Source organism: Phyllostomus discolor, chromosome 15, assembly GCF_004126475.2.
Source record: "Phyllostomus discolor isolate MPI-MPIP mPhyDis1 chromosome 15, mPhyDis1.pri.v3, whole genome shotgun sequence".
In the NCBI taxonomy this organism is placed as follows: Eukaryota; Metazoa; Chordata; class Mammalia; order Chiroptera; family Phyllostomidae; genus Phyllostomus; species Phyllostomus discolor.
Window position 1 is genome coordinate 9,809,464 of NC_040917.2, and position 15,581 is coordinate 9,825,044.

At 52.3% G+C, this 15,581-nt stretch overlaps 2 protein-coding genes across 3 annotated transcripts in view; both read left to right on the forward strand.

Annotated features, from left to right (window-relative positions):
• The window catches only part of NUP133 (nucleoporin 133), a 40,065-nt gene extending 32,751 nt beyond the window's left edge, over positions 1 to 7,314 (forward strand). For both annotated transcript variants that reach the window (XM_028531150.2, XM_036016122.1), the window contains exons 23-26: positions 769 to 849; positions 2,192 to 2,256; positions 3,492 to 3,580; positions 7,042 to 7,314. In XM_028531150.2, the coding sequence (XP_028386951.1) occupies positions 769 to 849; positions 2,192 to 2,256; positions 3,492 to 3,580; positions 7,042 to 7,178 (372 nt within the window). In that variant the 3' untranslated portion in view covers positions 7,179 to 7,314. The remainder of the gene's footprint in view (positions 1 to 768; positions 850 to 2,191; positions 2,257 to 3,491; positions 3,581 to 7,041) is intronic.
• A 4,747-nt stretch (positions 7,315 to 12,061) lies between these two features.
• ACTA1 (actin alpha 1, skeletal muscle) lies at positions 12,062 to 14,890 on the forward strand. Its single transcript, XM_028531316.2, has 7 exons — positions 12,062 to 12,168; positions 12,950 to 13,090; positions 13,202 to 13,526; positions 13,718 to 13,879; positions 13,981 to 14,172; positions 14,249 to 14,430; positions 14,513 to 14,890. Exons 2-7 carry the CDS (start codon positions 12,962 to 12,964, stop codon positions 14,654 to 14,656), a joined length of 1,134 nt encoding a protein of 377 aa, XP_028387117.1. The 5' UTR covers positions 12,062 to 12,168; positions 12,950 to 12,961; the 3' UTR covers positions 14,657 to 14,890.
• Positions 14,891 to 15,581: the final 691 nt, after the last annotated feature.

Here is a 15,581-nt window from a genome sequence, read left to right on the forward strand (position 1 = left end):
GAGATGTGAACACTGGGGAGGAAAGGATGTTCAGAAGCAGGGAAATAAAGTACTGTTTTTCAGGTGTTGTACGAAAATGAAAAGTAAATAGCTTTTTTCCTGAAATGGTTCAAATATTTGCTGTTGAAGGATTACATACAATATTTTTAAATGAAATTTGTTATGAAAAGATAGGAAAGTTTGGTAATATTTTTAATAAGGCAAGTATTTTTCTGATTATAAATGGCAGGAAATTTGTAAAATACAGAAGTGACTATGTAATCCGCTGTGATCTAACCACAGGGACAACTGTCGGTAACACACTGCTGTGTGTTTTCTTACCTTTTAAGTAAACCTTAGACCAGCCGCATGCTGTATCACAGATCTTGATTGTAACAACTGTGTGAAAGGGCAACATTTCAAAGGCATTGCTCTAAAAGTGCAAGGACAGCAGTGAGTTGCAAGGAGTGTGCTTTAAAGGAGGCTGAAATGTGTATACTACCCTGAACCTGATAATACAAATTTACTGACATTTTAAAAGCATGTATGTGTATACATGGGTGTGTATGTGTATATACACTAGGTTATTCAGATTGATTATTGATCGAACATATGCATGTTTTAAAAGATTACTGAGAGGTAGGTGGAGTGTAATTTGCAAATTGACATTGTTCTTTACTATAAAAATACTGATAATTTCATAGACAATGATTTTTCTCCCTAAATTTCTCTAGTCTCCCTATGTCTTTACTTAAACTGGTCCTCACCCTTTACTTTAACTTGTTGTAGCTGTACATCTGTGAAGAGAACAGAAGAGCTAATGAATATGATTTTAAGAAAGCTTTGGACTTGCTGGAGTATATTGATGAGGTAAGTAAATTCATTTGAGATGATCACAGACTGGTATCAGATGTATGTAGGGTTTTCTGTAGAACTGAATACATAGCCCTGGCTGGTATGGCTCAGTGGATTGAGTGCCAGCCAGTGAACCAAAAGGTCACTGGTTCAATTCCCAGCCAGGGTACACGCCTGGGTTGCTGGCCAGGTGCCCAGTTGGGGGCATGTGAGAGGCAGCTGATCAATGTATTTCTCACAGATGGATGTTTCTCTCCCTTTCTTTCTCCCTCCCTCCCTCTCTCTCAAAAAATATACCACCCCACACACACACAAAAAAAGTGAATACATAAAATAAGAAAAACATACCTCTTTTAGCCAGTAGTGAAAAAAACTGCCTGCTCTCGCTACCCCTGACTCTCGGATTGAGTACAGGAAAGCTGTCAGGAGATTTCTCTTCCTGATAATTCTCACGTTCCCAGATGTCTTTTTCTGTGCACAGATAAAAAATGCTGCTTTTCAAAGTCCTGAAATATTTTTTTCTTTCATTTATTAAGTCATTGTTAGTTCCTCAATTTGTGTTGCTTTATCAATTTATTCTGGATAGTATTCACCCTAAGGAAAGCTGTTCCTCAGCCTTTGGGGGAAAAGGGTTATAATGAAAATTCTGTAGGATAAGTAGTCGGTCTTGCAGTTGAAAGTCGTTTGGTCGATTTTAAACGCACACATTTGGAACAACATGGATGGATCTTGAGACGATCATGCTAAGCAAAGTAAGTCAGACAGGAAAGGCCAAGAACCATATGATGTCACTCATACGTGGGCTGTAAAATGGAAAGCAGCATAGGAACAAAGAAGACAGACGAACAGAAACTCCCAGACCCAGACAGCAGTGTGGGGGTCGCCGGAGGGGAGGTGGCTCCCGAACCACGGTGATGGGAGATCTGACTTGGGGCGGGGGCGGGGGGGCGCCTCCCAGTGCAGTGTCCGGGTGATATATCGGGATCGAAGCCTGTGTAATCTCTTTAACCAGTGTTACTCCCAATAAACCTAATTATAAAAAAGAGAGAAATACGAGTTTTTTAACAAGAAAATAAGTCAATGTTTTGGCTTTTACATTCCCTTGTTTAATATCTTAAATTAACCCTCTCAAGGTTTCTGATAAAATTCAATTATCAAAGGATAATCAGAAACTAACTCACAAATTATTAATTACCTTACTCTTCTTTCTAGTGTTAATATTTTGAAGAAAGGGAATTTTTTAAAATTGTGAATTAGGGCAGTAATTATGAAGAATTAGGAGTTGACATAATTCAAATGTAAACATGTATTTTTTAAAAGAGGACTTAATGAGGATGTGTTTTGTTTTGCTGTGAAGGAGGAAGATGTAAATATAAATGATCTGAAACTGGAAATCCTTTGCAAAGCTCTTCAGAGAGATAAGTAAGTTCTCATAGCATGAACCTAAGATACGGTTTTGGAAAAGTACTCCTTATTAGGTCATACATCAACTAATTTTGTCACCTAATTGCGTAATAATATATACTAATACATAATGAAAAATTTAGTGGTTTTATTTAATCTTAAATTTTTCATTCAGTAAGTAAGGAATTTGCTTAAGGACTTCATTTCTTATTTTAAAATTTTGATTGCATGGAAAAATATATGTTTTTATTTTCACAGGAGTATGGTCACTTCTACCAAACAAGGCTTGAGGCTGCTTTTTTTTTTTTTTCATAGACAATTACTAAATTTGAGGATCAAGCCCTCTTCTAGGCCTCAGGGGCCTCTGTTTCCTGTTGACCTCCTTCCCCTGGAGGAGGCGCCATGTCCGAGGGAATAGTGAGTGGTGTTAGGTGGTGGCCGAGAGAGACAGAATGATTGGTTGTGGGTGTGGGCGGTTTCCGGGAAGAGAACTGTAAAGAGAGTGCGACCTGGGGGCTGACAGCCTTCCCTGCGCCCAGTTTCCCTTTCTCCCCTGGTGTCAAGAAAGTGCAGCCGAACTATTTTTACTAAAGCATTTCAAATCTGACCACTCCCAGATAGTTAAAATTGTTGTTAAATTTGGTTTTGGAGGTCACCCTCTGAAGCATCCGGCTCTGCCTGCTCGAGTCTCCTTCCTGATCGTAACTAGATATGCTGTCACTCGACTGGAATTCCTGGCTCTTGGTTTGTCGGATGGAATAGTGTACCCATCGACTGCTACAAAGCAGTGGTCCTGGTTTGAATTTCCGTAGTAGAAAACTCAACTAGATAGAGCAAACGTACACACCAGACACTGGTGACCTGATTTTACTTTCATAAAAAACAATACGTCCTAACGTATTGTCACTATTACCTGTGCGCTGAAAGATCGCCCTTGGGGTCCTTACTTGGTTTATTACCCTTGTGTAGAAATTTGTTGGGAAAGATACCTCACTGCTTGGTTTTGGCATCAAATACATGATGGCTATACTTGGTGAATGGCTGCCTACGAGTAACATCTTCCATCCGATGTAAACACTAAGTGTGGTGAGGCTGAAAGCTCCCTTGTTTAAATGAAACAGCATCACAAACACAGAGCTCACGGTTCGCCAGGCCTGTGCCCCATCCCAATAAAAGGCAACAGCAACCGGCCATCCTCTGTTTCAGATACATCTGTGGTTTCATTTCTCCCTCCTGCTGATTGTGTTTCCTAGCTGGTCCAGTTCCGACGGTAAAGATGATCCGATTGAAGTGTCCAAAGACAGTATATTTGTGAAAATCTTACAGAAACTTTTAAAAGATGGTAAGTGATTTGTTAACATTGGAAATTACATTACTCTCCAGTTTTAGAAATTTTAGAATAACAGGGATTTGCCACGGTGTCGAGTGTTAGGGAGATTTAAGATTCAATGGTATCATATTTAGAATTAGAGAGATTTGTTCGAAGTTAAGGAAGGACTTTGTTTGCTTCCTCTCCAACTGGGGCAGCCCGTATCAGGCGGGGCCTCCATGCTCCTGGGTCCTGCAAGCCTGCCCCGCACTGCGCTGGTGCCCGTGCTGGTGCTGACGGGCGAGGGAGGGGCTCACGCGAGGGCCATGGCACTGGCAGCCTGTACGCTGGCAGCGGCGGTGTCCTCTCGTTTTCAGTGTGCGCTCGGGGAGATCGAAAACTCGAAATGAGACAAACTTTTTAGGTATATCTCCTAAACTGACCATGTTACACTTAAGAACCAATCACAAAATGTCTTTTTGCAAATCCATTCTGCACATTGATACTCTAAAACTCACTTTCGGAAGAAAATAAAAAGAAACAAGAAGGGAGTATGTTTTGCATTTCTTTTGTGCCTCAAGCAGTGAGCACAACTCCATCTGCTGTTCAAGATGCAGGTGGGTGAGGATGCTTTTACAGATAAAACGCTTGTTCTCGGGGAGAAGAGGAGTTAGAGGATATCTTCACCTTTTTCCGTATTATTAAGAGCTTAACAGTTGGACAGTGTTAGACCAGAGGTGAAAGGTTTTGGTGTTTTATGCATAGAAGCAGGTGTGGCTCATATTTATCACAGAATTGACTAGCTCAAAATATATGATGCTAAATCCAGCCAGTGTGCAAAGTAGGCCAACCTAGTGTGTATCAGTTTTTTCAAATTAAGAGCACTCTTTAATATTAATTGGAAAAAAGACGCAGTGAAAAAGTTATTGCAAATTCAGCAGTCCTTCTCATTGGATGTGCATTGGATTTGTCCTGCTGACATTTCCACACACTGGAAGATTCTCTGTGTGCATGTCCACAGGACCCATTGTCTGATCCACATGAAACCGCCCAGCCCCGTGCCTGGGGCGTAGCGGCCGTTCCCCGAACGTTGTTCTTTGAACACGGAGAATTGTTCCGCAGATTCCCAGCCCAACCCCATAGCAGGTGCCGTTCTCAGTCCTCCTTCCAGAGTCACTGGCGCAGCCACGTGACATGCAGGGGCCCCCGAGAAGCCCCGTGGGACTGACCACGCCAGCCGGTGTCTGAGGTTAGAGAGGGGCAAATCCAGTGTGTGCACCCCAGAAACTTCCGCTTTAGAGCCTGCCTGCCTGCCTTGATCTGTCCGCGTACTTTTCAGACTTTAAGTCCTGTTTTGTAACTGATTAAAGGGAAATGCAGTTATGCAACGAGGTTACTTGGAAGTTGCTCAGAATTGACCTGGATTTTTATTTATGAAAAACTGAAATCAATCAGCTCACACTGACTCGATTTCTTGAGGGCTTTCATTTTCGAAGGTGAGCAGTAACCCAAGGTTAAGTAAGCCTTTTCGTTGTCAGAAAGTAAAATTAAAAATGAAATAAGGAAGGAAGGGGTATGACGAAGGAAAATATCTTTTGCCTGAAAATGTGTGAAATTCAGAAGGAACTACAGTGTATCTGTCTGTGAGACCTCCGTTTCCTTTGTTTGGAATCTGAAGAAACGACTGGATGTGGGTGTGTTCCCGGCGCTGGCGGCTGGTGCCCCAGCTGCGCCTGAGGGACGGTGAGAAAGCACTTGGACCCAGATGCTTCTTGTGAAGTTAGTTCTCGTAAAAGTTCCACAGAACTGCAGTGTGGCTTACTAAGTAATTAGTGCTGTTTAAAGGTGATTTGTAGCTCTTGCTCTTCTTAGATTATAAATCACAGATGGGAAAGAATCGGGAATGGAAAGTTATACTTTTACAAAAGTTACTCAATTTTGTCCTTGTTTAGCAAAGCACAAAAATGAATAGAAACTATTTTATAAATGTGTGTGTGTGTAAAGGGGATATATATTTATTTTAAGCTAAGGACATTTCTTTTTGAAACCCTTTTAATAACATGTCTTTCCTGTATAATGGTAAATGTTTTTAAAAGACAGGTTCTGAAGGTAGAGAGATACAGGTTTCCCCACGTTGTATTTCACAGGCCTTGTCAGTCCGACAGGTACTGTCGCCCGTGGAATGCGTTCATCCTGCAGGCGCGTTTAAATCGTCCACGTGAAGCCTGTCGGGCTGTTTTCGTGTGTTATTGAAGGAGTACGTCATACGTACAGAACAAGAGGCACAGACTGTCACATGGAGTTCAAAATGTCTTCAAATGAGTTACCGGCATGTAATAGTTGAGAAGTCTTACAAAAAGTCTTGTTTTCTGACTTCTCTCAAACACCAGAAGATCGGCCCGCGCCAGCCTGGAACACTCCCCTGGCAGGCGTCAGCGGGAGCTGGCGAGTGCCATCCCCTCTGGGTGGCGCTGGCTCTGAGTGTGCCAGCGCCCGGGCCACCTCCTGCTCCAGCTCCACGGCCCAGCCTGGGCCGGCGCCCTGGTTTTGACCCAGCTCTGAAGGAAGGAAGTGAGCCACCGAATCCGAGGGCTGAACAGCAGGCCCGCACTGTACAAACAGAAGTCAGATCACGTGTTGATTTTTTAGAGAATTGATCTTTTAAAAAGTAATGTGATGTGTTTACAGGTGTAATGCTGTGTCATGGAGGAAACAGCTTTACTGAAAGTGTCATTGGTAATGTCTGTAAATAACTTGGATTTTTATTTATGAAAAACGGATATTTAGCCTCATAGCATGTGTCAGTCCGTGTCTTTGTATAGCAGGCACACAACTGGTGCTGGGCACTTGGAGGGTACTAAAGAGACGTTTTTGAGAACTTCATGGTGGTGCAACAAATTATAAAACATTGTCTCACTAATTTAAAACTTCTTGTGCAGTTTTTGTATCACATGAGAAAAATCGTAGGTATTCTCTTGAACCCCCAGATCTCACTGTAAGCAGTCCGCTCAGTGAGTGCTCGTGGGCCCCCACTCTGTGGAGGGCCGGCGGGGACACGGCCCTCCCACCTGCTTGAATGCACAGCCAGCTTTGGTGCAAGTGTTTCTGCTAAATTACTTCCCAAACAGGACAGTATGTGATTGTTTGAGGTACTTGTTTTCACGTGATTACTGGTTTAAAAAAAGGAAAAACTTCCACATTCGAGGAGTGACTTGAGCTGTGGGGGGAAAGGAAGGTTTCAGGGCTTGTTAAAGACTTTAAACGGAGTGGCTTTTTGACCACTAGGGGGAAGTCCCTCAAGCAGCCTCCTCTGAGAGCGCCCTGCAGTTAGACTTGCACTGTGTTTGACAGGTGGGAGGAGCTTCAGACAGCCTGTCCCTGCAGCAGAGTGGCATTGCGTTTAAGTAGAAGCACAGGTGTCTTCATCGTCAATCATGCTGATTCCTTTGAGTTTCGTGACAGCAAAACATGACTGTCTGCGTTTGTGTCTCCAGGCATCCAGCTCAGCGACTACCTGCCCGAGGTGAAGGACCTGCTACAAGCAGAGCAGCTGGGAAGCTTGAAGTCCAACCCTTACTTCGAATTTGTTTTGAAAGCAAATTATGAATATTATGTCCAGGGACAAGGGTGACTTTTTCTCGAAATGGTCATTGTTGCTGGAAATTTGTATACACTGTTATAAAAATGTTAGGCCTTAAACATGTAGCAGTTTGTACAGTTTTCTAACATGTTTTGCTGAGGTTTTTGTGCTTTATTTGGAAGCTACTGTGAAACAGCCATGTGACTACAGTTTTGGTCTTTAGTTACATTAAATTTGCTCTCCTGTTTTGCATCTGAAACTTACCATTCGCTGTTCCCGTGCTCGACACCCGCTCCGTGTCATCTCCCTGCACCCCGGGCTCTGGAGCTGCCATCCTGGTTCTCGCCACGCGTGTGCTCCTGTGACTCGTCGGCCTCCGTTCCCGGAGCACTGGAACTGCCGGGGTTGCACTGGATTGTCCCCGAGACAGATGGCGTGACTCGGGACACTGCGCCCTGAGGGGAGCCTGTGGTCTCCCATGTCTGTCTGGCCGTGGGCCAGTGTGACACACCTGGTAGGACAAAGGTCGGATCTCGCTGACTTACAAGTACAGTGTCGTCGGACGAAGCGACCAGAGCGGGCCTGACTCTCTGAGCGGGGCGACTGATTGACTCCTCGGGAGGAGTTTCCTCTGCCTAAAGAAGAGTAGTAATGAAAGTATTGGACTGAATAAAACATTCATGTGGCTGTCTTGTTTTCATAATTTAAAAAAATTGGTTGGGTGTTTTTGTTTTTTAAGAGAAACATCAATTTGTTGTTCCACCTATTTATGCATTCATTGGTTGCTTCCTGTATGTACCCTGACCAGGAATCGAACCCGCAACCTTGGTGTATAGGGACAACGCTCTAACCAAATGAAGTACCCTGTCAGGGCCTGTGTGACTTTCTGTATACTATTGGTGTTATAATCTTTTAGCACAGGAATTCAGCTTCATGTATTTCTGAAATGATTTACAGCTTTGGATCCCAGCTTTCCCACAGTCTGTCTAGCTGGTGTGAAGCATGTGTGATGCCAGAAACCATTAACAGATTTTCTTAATGTGGCAGCCGACCGACCTGAAAAGGAGTGGTTCTCAAGCCTCTTGCTCTCGACCACGGTTGTCCCTCAGTTTCTATCCGGCCTTAAATAAAGACCAGAGATGGGCAGGCAGGGGGCTGGCATATTCACTCTTCTGCCAGGTTGCAGGGGCGCTGAAGGGCTTGCACCGAAAACGGGAAGGCCAGAAGCCAGACGTGATGACGAGAGTCCAGGTCCTGGTGCCACAGTGCACGGCCATATTCAAGACGCAGTTGTTCGTGGTTGCATGACACCTGCGTGGCCGTAGCAGTACTGAGCAGCTCCCTCCCTCTCTCAGTCTTCACACAGTTGGGTTAGCCCTGGCTGGTGTAGCTCAGTGGATTGAGCATGGGCTGCGAACCAAAGTGTCGCAGGTTCGGTTCCCGGTCAGGCCACATACCTGGGTTGCAGGCCACAGCCCCCAGCAACCACACATTGATGTTTCTCTCTCTTTCTCCCTGCATTCCCTCTCTAAAAATAAATAAAATCTTTAAAAAATAAACAGTTGGGTTAATGGTTTGGGTTCTGTTTTGTTTTACTATTTAGAATAATACTGCAATAAATCTTTGTGCACACCAAGTACATTTAAAGTTAGGTTCCCTCTTCCTGTTGTCTGTGATGATGTGCGTGGAGTGAGCAGATCTAATAATTTTTAATGTGTTTGGCTAACCTCTCAGCTCCTCCAAACACTTAGAAGAAAGATGTTGCACCACTTTTGTATGCTTCAGGTACTTGCCTGGTTTTAATCTCCAAAACACTCTGAGGGAGTAGGCGGTGTCCCGAGTTGAGAATGCTGAGTCTTTCTGGAAGCAGCCTGTCCGAGGTCACAGAGCCAGTTGGAGGGTGGTGCACCCAGATACGCTTTACTCCACAGTGCACACTTTTAACCAGTTTATAACACTGGGTGTACTGTGGGGGTTGGGGGGGGGAGGGAGGACAGCTCCAAAGGAGTGGTCAGGCCCTTAGAGATGGCTGGGCAGAGCAAGGCCCAGAGTGAGAAGTCCAGCACAGAAAACCGAAGCCCTCTCCACTGACCGTCACTGACCGTCACTGACCGTGAGGTTGGCCTGACATTGCAGCCGTGTGGCTGGTGAGGAGGCTCAGTACAGTGTTTGGCCTCCTGCTCCCCCGCCAGCCAGCCCTTCTCTGTTCTGCCTGAGCCGCAGAGGGGTCCTGACTGCACTCCAGGGGTCCTTCCGCCCTTCTCTGGGAAAGATCCCCCAGGGGCCTCAGGTCTCCACAACTACCCAGTGCTGGGGGAGAGCAAAGGGAGGGAGAAAGCAGTCCTCGCTCCGCCCTGACCACTCGTGACCAAGCCTTCCCTGCTGCGGCGGGGGACCTGGGACTTGTCTAACTCCCTGAGCCTTGGTTTCCTTGTTTCCAAAACTGGCGCGAATAGGAACTACATTTACCTTGGGATAGTTCAGAAGCTTAACGAGCCCCACATGAAAACAAAGTCACAAATCCGTGTTTAAGTTGGTAGGCAACATGATGCCTACCTTAGTGTAGGGGGTGTAGACTAAGCAAGACCGGGATGTACAGGTATGAGGAGTGGAGGCGCCGGGCCAGAGACGGGAGCTGCGAGCACACTGGCCGACGAGCAGAAGGACCCTGTGAGTTCCCAAGACTCAGGCGCAGGAGCTGCCGGGCAAACCCTCCACCTGGGCTGACCTTTCTTAGCCTGAGTTCTCGAAAGGCTAAGGGTATGTATGGCAGGGTATGTATGGCAGGCAGTACCCGCTTACCCGGCAAGAGCACGGGGCTGGTGTGTCCCAAGGCGTGCATGTGTGGGGACGGCTCTCTGCCTGCTCCTGAGGCCGATGAGAATTCGACAAGACCGGAATGGGGTCAAACAGCCCCACAGTGACCAGGAGAGACAGCTGAAGCCCCTGGGGTGGGGGGCAGAGAGCAGATGCCTGGTCCCATGTTCTCGGGACCTGCCGCCGTACTCACAAACCTCCCGTAGCTGTTTTACTCGCTGCCTTTGCTGTGTGTGTGAATTTCATAGACTGAGCTTAGAAAAGCTTGCTATAGGAGGGATGAGAGTTGCCCTCAGCTAGAGTTTTGGAAAATACTAACCCCATTCCCCTTTAAAATGTCAACAGACGATTAGGTATTTACCGAATTTCAGCACATTTCTTCCTATTGTTAAGGCCAAAATTGGAGTTCATCTCCCCCTTCTTTTCCTAGTGTCGCCCCTGCCCACAGACTCGGCAGGACACGGGTATTAGAAATGAAGCGTGGTTTTGTCAATTCAGTCCTTCTCCAAAACCAAGAAGGCCAAATACGAAACCAGGGCAGCTGTTAACTGAGGACCCTTCATACTCACTGCCGTGGGGCCCATCCTAGCCCAGCTCCTCATCCTTCCACTGGCTTTGGCCCTCGGTGCCCTGACGGATGCGGGCTACAGAGGGTCCCGCGTGCGTCCCTAGTTCCCAGGGCGTCCCCACCTGTCCCGTCGCCGAGTCCTACCACCGAGTGGGAACTGCAGCTATTCTGGGAACACTCAGACACGTCAGAGAAATGAGTGGCTCCATTCTGACATGCCCCTCGTCCCTCAAAGCACGTCATGGAGTTCGTCCCAGAAAATCGTTTCTCGTCCTGCCTTCCAAAGCAAGGTGGGAACTCCTCTTGACCCCAGGTGGGGCAGGGCTGGGGGGGGGGGCACAACTATGTGAGGCGGGCACCAGCAGGATGACCTCCTGCGACCCACACTCCACCTCCCCACCGGTGGATCCAAATCCTCGAAAATCTGAGAGGCATACCCCATACATCAGGAGTATAAATAGAAGTGCTTCAGGGGCTCCGACGTGGCCCTGGCGAGCATCATCCTCTAAATATAAAGATGAGTCCGTTCAGCCTTCGCAGAAGGAAAAACGGCCGCCTGTCGCGCGGGGCAGCGTCCTTGTCCTTCCTATTGCTCCTCTAGTGAAAGCATTCACCTCCCGGTCCTGGGCTGTGACCCTGCCCTTGGGGCAGGGCGCTCAGCCTGGCCCACGGAAACCTGGGGAAGCTCGGCGGGCGAGGAAGGGAACATCCCCTGAGACTCGGTTTCTTTGTGAACCCCCGAGCGCGCTGAGCGTGCTGCGCGTCACCCGGGCGGGCGGCTCCGGGTGCCCTGGCTTTGTGACCGGGGCTGCCAGACAGAGCCACCGCCTGGGCCTGTCCCCGGGAGCCCCGCGCCGCTCCCCGCCCTCGCCCTCGATGCCCGCTGCCAGCTGTCTGCCCCGGGACAGCTGCGAGCCCTCCCGCCGGCAGCGGCCGCCTTAACAGTGGGGGTAGGGGCAACTTGGACCAGCTCAGCGGATTCGGGGAGCTCAGGGGTGAAGGCGGAGAAATGCAGTTGCCTAGGGGGGAGGGGTCGCCTTCCTTCACTGTCTGGGATGGCGGACCCGACTGCTTCTCGCATCCTCTCAGGCCTCCCGCTCGGACACGGCTCCCTCTCCCTGTAGTCGCACGGGAGGGTTGGGGGACTGAGGAAAGAACCCGAAGAAGGAGTGAAACGTGGGAACCACCGTCCAGAGCGCCCAGTGCGCGCGGAACGGGCGGGGGTGGGGAGGCGTTTCGGACAGGTGCAGCCCCGGGAGCGCAGGCGCACGGGCGCAGCCAGCGGCGACAGCAGTGACCCTCGCTCCACCCCATCCCCTCCGGCGGGCAAACTGGGCGGGTCGGGAGGGGCCGACCGGCAGGGGAGACACTCCATATACGGCCCGGCCCGTGTTACCTGGGCCCGGGCCAGCCCTCTCCTTCTTTGGTCAGTATAGGGGACCCGGGCGGGGGAGGGGTCTCCAGTGCCGAACACCCAAATATGGTTCGAAAAGGGGAGCGACATTCCTGCGGGGTGGCGCGGGGGGAGCGCCCGCGGGCTATATAAAACCTGAGCCGGGGTACGGTCGGCCACCGCAGCGGACACCGCCCAGTGAAGCCTCGCTTCCCTTCCACGGCGACCAGGGCCGAGAGCAGCAGGTGTAGTCAGCCACCCAGGTAGGAAGGACAGGAGTAGGGAGGGGACGGAGGGACAGGGACCAGCCGGCTCGCTTGATCAGCCCCACGTCCGCACCCTACGCCTCGGTCCCCAGAGCCACAGCTCTTTAAAGAGGAGGCACTAGACGGCCGGCCTGTGGGAATTCCCGAATTCACTGCCCTTTCGGGCTGCTCCACCGGACACTTAGTGAGTGCCCAGGCACAGGAAAGGGTTCCTTCCAGTCGTCCCAAAACCAGTTCACTCCCAGCCGAGCGCCAGAGCCAGGGGACAGTAAGGTCCCTTACTGCCTGGGCTCGCGATCAGATCGGGAGACAGGGCGCCTGGGCTGTGGGTCCGGAGTGCCCTGGGGCTCCGGAAGATGCCACTCCTTTCTGGATGGCGCAGTCCAGGCCCTTCCCACAGGACCCTCAGCGAGCCCTCGTGGCGGGCTCTACTCCCTAGGTGAGGACCCCGCAGCCGGAGAGGGTGGGCGCCAGGCCTGGCTCCTGCAGCAGGCAGCCTGCAGCGGAGGCACAGTGGTCTCTGGGGACACACTGCCCCTAGCTAGGTCCCCTGCGGTGGAGGAATTCTCAGGGCGGTCTCCACGACCCTCCACGACAGAGCAGCCCTGAGCCCCTGGAGTGAAGCTAGAGGCCCGTTACTTGCGGGTGCCCCTGGCCTGAGGCGTGCGGCTGGGACTGGGGTGTCCGTACGTCGCCGTGATGGACGGAGGGTGCTCCAGCCGGCGGGACCTCTTGAACCGACGGGCCGTGCATTTCCGCGGCCTTTCTGTCCTTGCAGAAACCAAACACCATGTGCGACGAAGACGAGACCACCGCCCTTGTGTGCGACAATGGCTCCGGCCTGGTGAAAGCCGGCTTTGCCGGCGACGACGCCCCGAGGGCCGTGTTCCCATCCATCGTGGGCCGCCCTCGCCACCAGGTCAGGCCGTGCCTCCGCAGACCATGGGGTCGGGATCCCCCCCATCGTGGTGGCCCAGCCGCCTGCTGCCCGGAGCCGAGGTGACCGGTGTTCTGTGTCTCCACTCCGCAGGGCGTCATGGTGGGTATGGGGCAGAAAGATTCCTACGTGGGCGACGAGGCTCAGAGCAAGAGAGGTATCCTGACCCTGAAATACCCCATCGAGCACGGCATCATCACCAACTGGGACGACATGGAGAAGATCTGGCACCACACCTTCTACAACGAGCTCCGTGTGGCCCCTGAGGAGCACCCCACCCTGCTCACCGAGGCCCCCCTCAACCCCAAGGCCAACCGCGAGAAGATGACCCAGATCATGTTTGAGACCTTCAACGTGCCCGCCATGTACGTGGCCATCCAGGCCGTGCTGTCCCTCTACGCCTCCGGCCGTACCACCGGTGAGTGCTCCCGGGGCCCCGCAGCGCGGCCCGCGGCTGAGCCCCTCTCCACTCCACCGCGCGCGCGCGCGCCCGGAGCCCGAGCGCCCGGGCCGCCGTCTGTCTGGCCGGCCTCGCCCCTAACCGAGGGCCGTCTCGCTGCGCCCGCGCCGGGTAGAGAGGCCGCTCACTCCCCGCCGGGTCCCACGCAGGTATCGTGCTGGACTCCGGCGACGGCGTCACCCACAACGTGCCCATCTATGAGGGCTACGCCCTGCCGCACGCCATCATGCGTCTGGACCTGGCGGGCCGTGACCTCACCGACTACCTGATGAAGATCCTCACCGAGCGTGGCTACTCCTTTGTGACCACAGGTAGGCCGCGACCGGGGCCCCCGGGCGGGATGGCGGGCGGGACGGCGCGCGGCCCCGGGGCCCCGCGCTGAAGGCTCCTCCCCGGTCCCTGTCCACCGCAGCTGAGCGCGAGATCGTGCGCGACATCAAGGAGAAGCTGTGCTACGTGGCCCTGGACTTCGAGAACGAGATGGCGACGGCCGCCTCCTCCTCCTCCCTGGAGAAGAGCTACGAGCTGCCCGACGGACAGGTCATCACCATCGGCAACGAGCGTTTCCGCTGCCCGGAGACGCTCTTCCAGCCCTCCTTCATCGGTGAGCCCCGCCCGTCCCCTCCCGTCCCCCGTCCGCGCGCCCCTCGCCGGCTGACGCCCCCCACTGTGGCCCCCAGGCATGGAGTCGGCGGGCATCCATGAGACCACCTACAACAGCATCATGAAGTGTGACATCGATATCAGGAAGGACCTGTACGCCAACAACGTCATGTCGGGGGGCACCACCATGTACCCCGGTATCGCTGACCGCATGCAGAAGGAGATCACGGCGCTGGCCCCCAGCACCATGAAGATCAAGGTGGGCGGCCGCGCGAGCCCCTGCCCGCGGGAGGGCCCCCCCGGGCCGCCGGCCGCCCCCAGCTGACTCGGCGTCTTTGCAGATCATCGCTCCGCCTGAGCGCAAGTACTCGGTGTGGATCGGCGGCTCCATCCTGGCCTCGCTGTCCACCTTCCAGCAGATGTGGATCACCAAGCAGGAGTACGACGAGGCCGGCCCGTCCATCGTCCACCGCAAATGCTTCTAGACCACGCGTCCCGCAGCGCGCCAGTTCCCCTCAGGACGACAAATCTCGCGTGGCGGGCGGCTGACCTCGAGCCCGGCGCAGCGCCTTCCGCTGCCGCCGCCGCCGCCGCGCCCCGACACAGTGTTCCTAACGTGTACATACATTAACTTATTTACCTCATTTTCTTATTTTTAAAACCAAGCCCTGTGGAAGGAAAAGGGAAACTTGAAGCATTAAACTCAGCCATCCTGTTGTGCTGCGTAAAGTCGTTCGTCGTGTTTATTTGCGGGGCTGGGGAGCGGCGGGGGGCGGGTGGCCAAGAGGGATCCCCCTCTTCTTGCGTCGCCTTCCACCATACCGAGTGGCGCCCCTTACAAGACCTTCGAGTGGGCACGGCTTCCACCCACCCCAACCCTGGCAAGCGCTGGGGGCCCGACTGGCCCGGGGGAGCGCGCGGCGTCCTTCCCTCCAGCGGTGCGCGCGCGCCGGGGCGCTGACCGCGGTGCTGAGCCCGGGAGCCGCAGCCGCCGCGCGCTCTGCTCCGCCCACCGCGGGCGTCTCCGAACTGAATCGGTGTCGCGGGAATCTCGAGAGATCAGGCCGAAAGGAAAGGGTTGTGTTTTGCACTTAACGAGCCCGTTTTCATTTGGGAGTGAAGACGATCGCTTCCGTTACCCAACGGGGAGGCTCTGGCTCGGCGCCGGGTGACGGCGGCGGAAAGAAGCGCCTCCCAGTGCGGTGCTGGGGCAGCGCGGCGCTCGGAGGTGGGAGGTGGCGCGGAAGGGCCGCGGGCGCTGGGCGGGGCGACCCTGGGGGCGGCCCAGCTGGGAGGGTCTGCAAGGAGAGTAAACAAGGGAGAGGGACAGCCACCCCCACCCGCATCTGTTAAAGGCACAAAATATATCAACAGTTTGATGTTCCGTGGGAGAGGCCATTACCTTTTTTT

Excerpts from the sequence above, each read along its gene's own strand:
- ACTA1 (XM_028531316.2), top strand. The coding sequence starts at position 12,962 with ATGTGCGACGAAGACGAGACCACCGCCCTTGTGTGCGACAATGGCTCC. Across the intron at positions 13,091-13,201 it reads TGGGCCGCCCTCGCCACCAG|GGCGTCATGGTGGGTATGGG; the intron begins GTCAGGCCGTGC and ends TCCACTCCGCAG. Across the intron at positions 14,431-14,512 it reads CCAGCACCATGAAGATCAAG|ATCATCGCTCCGCCTGAGCG; the intron begins GTGGGCGGCCGC and ends GCGTCTTTGCAG.